Source organism: Athene cunicularia (assembly GCF_003259725.1).
Source record: "Athene cunicularia isolate RWA chromosome 1 unlocalized genomic scaffold, athCun1 chr1_part1, whole genome shotgun sequence".
Lineage (NCBI taxonomy): Eukaryota > Metazoa > Chordata > Aves > Strigiformes > Strigidae > Athene > Athene cunicularia.
Window position 1 is genome coordinate 106,717,070 of NW_020799091.1, and position 9,894 is coordinate 106,726,963.

At 39.5% G+C, this 9,894-nt stretch overlaps 1 protein-coding gene across 1 annotated transcript; it reads right to left on the minus strand.

Moving 5' to 3' along the window:
* Positions 1 to 6: 6 nt before the first annotated feature.
* Positions 7 to 9,018, minus strand: RBM11 (RNA binding motif protein 11). The gene is made up of 6 exons (XM_026846749.1): positions 8,477 to 9,018; positions 8,247 to 8,358; positions 4,364 to 4,541; positions 3,383 to 3,461; positions 2,541 to 2,634; positions 7 to 693 (listed from the first exon to the last, which is right to left on the minus strand). Exons 1-6 carry the CDS (start codon positions 9,016 to 9,018, stop codon positions 361 to 363), a joined length of 1,338 nt encoding a protein of 445 aa, XP_026702550.1. The 3' UTR covers positions 7 to 360.
* Between the last annotated feature and the right edge of the window lie 876 nt (positions 9,019 to 9,894).

The window sequence follows — 9,894 nt, forward strand, 5'->3', positions numbered from 1 at the left end:
TTCTTCAGTGGCTCCAGAAAATTCTTGCACCATTCACACAAATACATTCCATAAGTGATGGAAATGGCTGAAATTATGTATTTTCATAAAGTTTCTACATTAGTGAAATAATAGTCTTCCAAGATTCTTGGAAGGAAAAAACCTAGGAAAACTTTATCTTCTTAAATGTTTCCTTTCCTATACCTTAAATAGTACTTTCCTCTTTTAATAGGTTGAGATTAAATAAAGTATCAGTATACTTTATGTATAACACATTTCAAAAAAAATATGAATCTTGAACATTCCTTTTTCAATAAAGTGCAAAGATGAAATATTTCTCTCAAAACCAGCAAATTAAAAGATTAATCCAGTTACACAGTATTAATGCGTCTTTTTCTTGGCTTTGTGCTTCTTGTACTTTTGGTCATGCTTTCTTTGCCTCGTTTTGTCATCCTCAATACTACTGTCATCGTCACAACTTTGCTGTTCCCTCTTTCTTTTAGAGGTGCTTTCATCCACCTGGTGCACTTCACAGTCACTTGAATGTGGCAGGGCCAATCCAAAAGAACTCTGTGCGGACTTAAATTTTGCAGCTTGATTCTGATAGGGAGAAAAGGATAAATTTGAAGGCAGTGGTGGAGTCATCTTATCGCAAGGAAACTTTTGACCCACTGGACTTTGTACTGTGTATTGCTGTGGTAAAAAATAGTTCATCTAAAGAAACAGAAACTTGAGTTAACACTGTAAAGAGCAAGTTCTGAAGAGTTTAATTTTGCATGCATTACAGTCTACACAGTGAAAATACTAATAAATTATAAAATAACAGAGAATGTTTGAGAAAAAGCTTATATATTTTATCAACTAATTTAGTTGGAGAAAGTAGACTTTTTTTCATTGCAAAGTTAGAACAGAGACATAATCTGATTTAAGATTAAACTGCCAGTTAGTCCTTGTGTAAGGTAATCAAATGTGGCCTTCCTTACATCATCTCTCTATTTTATAAGCACTTGTAACTGCAGTGCCTACTGTTAATGTAAAGACATGCACAGCTGCTATTTTTTTTAACCTGGTTTAACTAATTTTACAGTTAATGTGGAACGAGGTGTTCCAACAAGGTATAGTGAATCCACATATCAAAGCACTTGGAAGAATGCAGTAAATGCCAGCTTACTGCTACAGTCCCTAAGGTACCCCAAGAGTCCCTCTCATACAAAATGCACAGCCCAAATACAGAAATAGAATTACAAGTGTCAGAAAAGAGCAGCTTTCTACTCACTGGCAGTAACCAGAAAAATGATGGGAAGCATGTCTGAGTAGATGTGCAGGCAGACTCCATGTAGGTAACCTGCCTGGCTCACCCCAGTAATGATGAGGTAACTTGTGAAGGTGTTGTACATGTGATGAGATCACTTCCTGCTGGAGCTGCAACAAACTATCCCTGGAGACTTACTGCAATACTATCTCTGTAGCAAGCAGAAAAAGGGGATTAAGTCGGTTGTGTGTGCTGGTCTGCTGCATTTGGTCTCTTGGCGTTTACCTACTGCATTGTGACTGAGGAAGTGGTTCAGGGGTGAGCACAGTGGGGGAGATCACAAAGACTGTGCAAGCACCAGCTCTTCTGAGGGCACAGTCTGGGAAAAGGGGAGTCGGACCACCACCACATTTATGCAGCAGGGAACAGATCATCTCTATTTTCCTGCCTAGACTGCAGACTTCACCCTTTCTAGTTACAAAGGGCTGGCCGTTCCCCAGTCAGACTGGGTGGCAGCAGTACCGTTCACAGTTGATACCGCACATTAAATGCTGGGTTTCTTCAGTCCTACCGATCCATACTCATCAGATTCAGAAGCTCCATATGTTTGGTGATTAGGGTTTGGTCCACAGGCTGTCATCCGAAGAGACCAGTTCCCTTGCCTTGTGAAGTATCTCAGACAAAAGAGATTAGGACAAGAACGGTGCGGTGCACCAGAGGCTGTTAAAAGGGGAGTGCAGTATGGGTTCTCACTGCCCACTGCCATGAAAGTAAATAATGAACATGAGAACTGCAGGGGCATGTAAAGGTTCAGGCCAGAAACCCTCAAACTGTTGCCCTAACTTGGGCAGTGGTGGTCTGTTGGGTGAGTTTTAGGTTTGGTTTTAGGACATTTCAAACTTCTGCTGGACATTTCTGAATTGAGTAAAAGAGCTAAGAGGTTCACTGACTGAATTAGCTGTATATGAAGAAGCCACAGCTTGCATGGTTGTAATTTTACTAGGTTAGCTTGTCTCACTAAGGGGATTTGATTTGGAATGCAGTACAGGAGAGAGTTCCGTCTGCAGACTTTTACATTTTTGGCCTCTCTAAGCTATACACCTTTAAGACAATCCTGCAGTAAGAAAACAGTTTGGTTTGGTAGATCCCTTGTTCTTAAAGTGCTAAAATAAACAGACCTAAACCGTCAAAGTTAGCAGCCTAAACCACATTTTGAGACATGAAATAAGCACCGTTGTTTGCAGAAATGCAGAATACATTCAACTTCATAAAAAAACTCACAATTTTTTAACTTTTAACACAAACTCACCATCTTTTGAAAGCCTGAGTGTTCATGAGGTAAACTACTGTTCATTGTAAAAGAAATAACAGGAAATGGAGGATTTCCATGAGGGTCTTGATACCTAAGAAAAACAAGCGAAAGTACAGAGATTAGATGTTCACCACATACCGTTTACAGAGTGCTGAGACTTAACTCTTGGGCTATAATGAGAATATCCTAGAGGCGAATTAACAACTGGACTTCCATCAAAAAACTGATAGAACAAGGCAAATACACCCAAAGGCTCCATTAGAGTAATCCCCACATGTACTTAAGTGCTGATGCAAAAGAGTTCTGGATTCCACCATGGGAGGTTAGCTTCCACAGAGAGTACTGTCACATTTGTAAATAAACAATGTTGAAACATTGAAAACTACTGGATCTAGGGTGTCCCAATTTCCATTATAACAGGTTTATACCTGTGCAATTCATATGCCTATGACACTGCTTGTACATATACACACAAAAAATACAGATATAAACTTAGTGGGGTTTGAAAAGCTTAACTCCATTGTCAGATGTTTTTCTCCGTAACAACTGCAAACACTGTTAAGTATAAACACTGTATTTAAGTATTTTCTCATGGTCCTTTATCTTGCAGAGACAAATAAAGAATGGAAAATTCAAGCTAGCTGAACCTCTAGCAAGCTAAACAAACAAACATTAAAATTAACTACAGTCCATTACAAGTCATCAATAGGGATGCAATAAAAGCATGCAACAGCTGTTTTAATGAAAAGCCTAAAGACTGCTCTATCACATCAACTGATTTTCTTAAGATTTTTTAAAAATTATAATCATACAGTTCATTCACATGTGATCCTAGTTACCTATATGAAGGTGAATATAAGTCAATATTGTTCTCAAAACCATGTGTAGGGCTCTTTAGTTCTGATGAGTGAGAACTCCCTGTAAATAAGACAGGAGCATAATGACTATTCAGTTACAACTGTTCAATTAAGTTAAAAACACAATAGTGTTCTGTGTCATCTGTAGTGTGCTAGTATATCTAAGGCAGTATATAAAGGTAAGGTGTTATTTTATGGCAGATAATCTATAGCATAATTTTACTGCTTGAAAACATTCATTTATCATTCATTCACTTACAAAAGCATAAATCAGGGCTGCTGGTGTAATCAAGAACAGAATAATTCCCATTCAGTTACAGACACGGGAGATGCTTCTGATTTTAGGAATCTCAGGCATTCTGCTTAAACCCAGCAAATGCTCTGTACAGCCTTTGAAGTAAAAGAGTGATGCAGTGCATAGTGGGAACATGAGTCCTTAAATGTTTGGGTTACAAATGCTGCCTGACCATTATCTTTCTAGGTGGTTTATTTTCATAAACATAAAACGATGTCACTATATTCTTTGAACTACAATCTCTTCTACTTAAAACAACAGCTCTGATAACTGTGGCTTTAGTATAAAAACTATCAAACAGCTTGATAGTTGGGGCACTTACTGAATCAACTTTTCCTGCCAGACTGCAAGTCACAGCCTGATTCCTAAATGTAATCTGGCATGAAAACCTGTGTCGCTATGTTTTCCACTGTGTGGTCCGAGCTGGCTTGCAAGTTATGCCGTTCTGAACTAAGCTACTGTATTCTCTTAGTAAACAAAAAATACAAAGACCGAATCTTTCCCTATACAAAAGCCACAAGAAGTTTTTGTTTCCTAAAAAAACCCTGTAATTTGTTCCAACTATAAATCGTTATCTTTGTAGGATTCGACTGTAGGATTCAAGAACGGTAATTAAAAAAATAATTAAACATTTACAAAGACTTAATCATTAAGACTACTAAACGTACCAAACCGATAGTGCACTTTAACTGGTCTTCCATACAAACGGATTCCATTCAGTAGAGCTATTGCATAAGGCACTGATTCTTTATGCTTAAAGCAGACAAATCCGAAAGACTTAGGTTTTCCTTCTTTGTCCTTACAAATCGTCACTTTGGTTAATGGTCCAGCCTGAAAGAAATTTGTCTTATTTTCTCACAGAAAGTAATAGAGATTGACACTTCATTCTCCTCTGAGTATTTCATAATGAAGTATATTTTGCCATAGTCAGAAACAGTCTAAATTTCTCAGTATAAGAATCTCTACTTAATTTTGAAAATCACTCTCCACATTCCCCAAGCTTCTGAGAATTCTGCAAACAAAAATCATCTCTACAAACATTAAAAGGAAACCAAGCATCAGTCCACGGGCGATGTTTAGTCCTCAATATAGATTTTTTTATTATTTTAAAAATATAATTGATAGCTGCTGCAAGGTGGAAGACAGTTACTGACTCCATAGCAAAAGTTACCTTATGCATGTACAGCTGCTAGTACAATTATAACAGAGGTTTTTTTCACAGCTAGCATAACTAAGTGAACTGATAATATCAGCTATGTAAAAGTGACCTATTCCATTCACATGCTTCTATTTTGCTGACATTCCTCAATGGGCAGCATCAACACTGCAGGAAAGCAAATGTGAGTGGCGCTTCTGGAACCACCGCAAAACAATTTTCTATACTGCCTAACCCTCATCAGAACTGTGTGGCAAGGAATCAAGAGACCCTATCATCTCATTAGAGATAACATACTGTGTTTCTGACCCCCCCTCAAAAACCCCCGAACCCCACCAACAAAACAAAACACCAGACCACACCCTTTGACTCAAATATCTTCACTAAAAAGTTCTATCTCAGCCTACGTGCACCATTTTAATCCTTGCATAGTACTTCTAGAACCAAATCAAATCAGTGATATTGTATGAATACTGGCTCTGTTTTCAAAGAAAAGTGTCTCTTTTCAAAGAAATGAAACTGTCATTTTCATAATAGATATCAAAGATGATGAATTTTCTCTACACAAGACAGAATCAGTCACCAAATTAGCAGTTTTCTCATCAAAACAAACTGCGTCTGTATGGCTGATTTAGGAGAGTGAAAAGAAGTGGCCAACAACAGTCTTCTGCCACAGCTCAGAAGTGTTAAGGGTGCAACAACTTAACTTTAGGAGGATGTAATAAACCAGATGAGCAATGAAGCGAACATAAGTTACAAAAAAAATCCATCAGTAAAAAGAAAATTACTGTATGTCTAAATTACTCTAGTAGATGGAGAATTCATTATTCTGAATCAAAAATTATCACTCATTGGTAGTCCTGGCTGCCACTACTACTACTGATGCAATATGTACTTTTCAATAAAAGTCGCTCAGAAGTCATCTCCAGCTTCAGGTAAACCCAAGTTAACTTGTAGCAGCTTCACAGCAATTAAACAGCATAAAGTTAAACATTCAAAATAAACACACAGCATATGCTCAGATGAAGAAAATAAGCCATAGAAAGTAATCTACTTGACTTTTCTGCATTTTCAACAATTATCGTCAAACAATAAATCTGCAATTTGTCTGTTGTGAGCATTTAGTGATGATGTGGAGCCGTCTCCCTTATTATACCCTCCACGTTGTCAGACTGAAAATATTGAGGACTGTCGTCTGTGATACTGTCTGATTGCTGTATGCTTTTGCCAGCTGTATATAAACTAATCCTCAATTAAATAAGATGCTTTTGCTGAAAAATGAAACACGCACACTCACCCAAGCCTCGTAAGAGGTAGGGAAATCATACAAACACAAAGGATCAAAAAGAATGTACCATTTTTTATTACTTGATGCAAAGGGAGATCAGGCTACACAGCAATAGATACTACCTATGTTGCCATGTGCAGAGAATCTTCAAAAAGTTGATCTTGTCTTTCCAAATATCTTGAAGTTTGCTGCAGGTAGTTGTTTGGGGTTTCATTTGGGTTTTGCTGTTTTTTTGTTTTTGAAGAAGGGATTTCAGTGAGATTTTGAACATGTGTATTTCTGCTTGAGTTGGCTCCTTAAGGCATTTTTGTTGTTGTTCTGTACTACACTGCAGTTTTTTAAAAAATAACATACATCGAGTCTTCTGATTATTATTTGCCTAATGAGAAGGATCTGGTTCTTCAAGAACTAGAAGCAACAAACTCAAGTCCTTTGAAGCACAGTCTTTTAAATATGTAGTCTTCCTGTTCACAAATAAACATATTAATAGTTTAGAAGTAATAATAGAAACTTGCTTGTAATTTGATGGGGAAAAAGCTACAGGTTAGGAGTGCATCTTTAGGACTATGCCACAGCAGGAACATTGAACTGTATTCTTTCCGAAAAAGGACAATACTGCAGTGAGAAGCATACGCTGTTGCAGTAGAAGAGAAACCTGAGTGAGAACGAGATGAAGATAAGGAAAAACGTTACGTAGGTATTATTGGGATGACTTAAAGACCCAGATAAGTCAGCAGTTGGATGACTGCTGCAGATTATGTAGAAGGGTCATGCAAAACTGCGTTTTGAGAGCATCTGCTTATTTTTATCACTCTTGTACCTGAATTTGGATGGCATTACTCATGTCTCCTAGTAAGATAAGCTTTTTTAACCTAATATTTACAGTTAGACAGCCAACTACTGCTTAGTATTGGAAACAGGTAGGGATACTGCATAGAAAATAAACAGGGAAAAAAAAGAAGAAAGAACTGTTTCTTAGCTAATTTTAGGCAAAAGTTAAAAACTGAAAGTTAGGAAGAGATGGGAACAGCTAAAAACCCAAAGGGCTAGAATATACCAAACAAAAAGGCCTTTCAGTGCAAGTGGGGTAGCATGCTGAAGCCTTGCCTAGTTAACAAGACAAATATGAGATTAATCAGTGGAATAAAACTGGGGAGTAGAAATAGTTCTGATTAGCAAATGAAATACCAAGAGAACAGATAATTCTGCCCACCTCTTTTTTTGCACTCTTTAATTTTGCAAACTCTCCAGAAGGAAACAAGGTTCATTCTGAGACTGGGGAGAATCAGTGAATTGGTAGAAGCACTTTATCACCACGCTGTCAGCTAAACCGTCCAGTCAGAGACCAGGACCTTTTAGCTTGACAGAGGCTGACTGGATCACGCCAGGAGATAAAAAAACCAAAACAAGCAAACAAGGCGGAAAGCCTTCCCCCTCAGGCCTGCCCGTGGAAGCGTGTGTTGCCCGGTGACGTGACCTCGGGAAGAAGTGTGGATGCCCCGCGTCCGTGTGGAACCGCCGGCGAGCGGGGGAGAGGTGGCGGGAGGCGGCGGAGTCTGTCGGGGGCAGCGCTGTCGGGATGCCCCTCGGCCTGGGGGTGCCCCTCGGCCCGGGCCGCCCAGCGCCGCTGGGCAGGGCCGGGTGACCCTCGCTGCAGAAACCTTGAAGACCCTCAAGTGTCACCAGCACGATAAAGCGTCATGGTAGTTGCTAATAAAATATGCATGTGAAGTGTTGGATGTCGCACCTTTCTCAAGATTTAAGAAATGGAATATGGTTGCTCTTTATCGAACATATATAAAATTATCCATCTTCCTTTTCTGGCTTAAGTGAAGGTAGCCCTCCCACCTCGGTGAAGACTGGTGATTAGTGCCTTAGCAGGATAGATGATGCATCATGTCTTCAAGTTCCTTGTCATCCCTACATACTATCAATACCCTATCATGTCTCACTCACCCTTTTGGCATCCGTGGAGCCTGGCTCTCCCTTTAAATTTCTTTCTGTCTATCTACAATTCATTATTTCATACAGCTACAATTCATTAATTCTTTAAGATCTTGAAATAGTCTGTGCTTGACTCGCAAGTATAAGCACAAATTCTACTGACGTAAGTAGTTCCCAATTTGACAGATGACAAGTGACCTTTTCCCGACAGGAGGTGGACAGTCCTAACTTTGCTAACAGTTTGTAGTTGCCTTGACACCACTTGCCATGTGCTCCTATAGGAAAGCCAATAAATTTAATAGTAGTGGCATTCGTCAGTTATTGAGCTTGATCTTTAAAATGTTGGTATTTATTTTCTCTGCAGCTGCCAGAGATGTTGATTTACTCTCCTACCCAACTGTGATGTCTGCCACAAGGGCCTGACCTCCTTTAACGAATACCACATCTGGTTTGTATAATTCATTTTGTTTGTCTTTCAGCAGTGGATCCTGGAATGCTACCCAATCTTTGGTTTTGGCTTTGTCCACCATTTCATATAGTTGGTTATGTCTCTTAACCCTAGCATCTTGTACTGCAGGGCGGTACCCAGTAATATTGAAGCAGGTCTCATTTGATGCCTGACAATGCTGACAAGATTTCATCTGAGTCTCTTGTCTGCCTCTTGCCAAAAATTCTCTTGTGGGGTAGACATTAACTCTTAGCTGTAGCGCCGTGATGAGCTTTCTGTGGGGAATCCCTCTATAATATTCAATCCAGTTGTTACTAATTTTATCCTTCTCAAAGTTGAAAGTTCCATGGCTCTGGGATAATAACTTGGTCCGATTCACAAATTCCTGTTCTTGCCAGTTACAGGGCCTCGAAAAGATGACACTTGGAGCGAGTACCTCCCATTCTGAGACAGGTTCCTCACCGCCTGCTTCTTCTGAAATCACCATGACTGCTCTAGGTTCCCAAATAGATGGGATTTTGTCATTACCTTCTCTTGCTGCAATCTATAATCTTTCATATTCTGTCTCAATGCCTTCTTGCCTAATGACCACTCTTTACTGTCTTTTCTGAAAACTGCTCAGTTCTGTGTAGCCTTTGAGCTGGTACACTAGCAATCAATCCTGAGACACTGGTAATACCCAGGCCACCATCCCAAGTGTACATGCCAGTAGGTGTAACTTTTCCTTGACAGAAGCTCAACTTGCCGAATCAAGAGTTTCCAGGTACGTAGCTTTTACATTGGCCCGGTCTGCTGAGTCAGTCAGTCATGGAACAGTATATCCTTTCAAGAATTCAGCTTTCTGAAATGGCTTCAGTGAGGCCTTCCCAATCCGTTGTAACCACCCCTTCACTTTTTCCAGTAGTTGTGGTGTCGATATTCCAGCCCATGGGCCAATACCTAGGCCCAGGTACTTTTCAGAGCTACCATGTTCAATCCTATTGGGAGGAGTGCTGTTAATCATCCATGAAAGACAGTCATTGATTGTATATGAATTTTCCATAGGTTTGATGAAAGAGCCATGGTGCTTCTCCCTTTGTCTCTTCAGGCCAGTTAGATTACAACAGACCTCCAGAATTCCAGTATTTTTCTGCATTCCTTCCAATGATCTGCTCAGCAGTACCAAGTCATCTGCAAAAGCCATAGTTGTCATATTTTTTGAGCAATGTTGGAACCCACATCCTTCCTCCTCCAAGTTACACAGCAGGGGGTCCACAGATAAGTTAAATAAAATTGGAGACATTGAAACACCCAAACTGGATCAGTCCAAATCCCAGTGTGAGCTGACCGTTCGTTCTTCAGGTGAATACAGCTGTATGTAATA

Excerpts from the sequence above, each read along its gene's own strand:
- RBM11 (XM_026846749.1), bottom strand. The coding sequence starts at position 9,018 with ATGGTGATTTCAGAAGAAGCAGGCGGTGAGGAACCTGTCTCAGAATGG. Across the intron at positions 8,359-8,476 it reads GTGGCAGACATCACAGTTGG|GAGCACATGGCAAGTGGTGT; the intron begins GTAGGAGAGTAA and ends GCTTTCCTATAG. Across the intron at positions 2,635-3,382 it reads TTATATTCACCTTCATATAG|GTATCAAGACCCTCATGGAA; the intron begins GTAACTAGGATC and ends TGTTTTTCTTAG.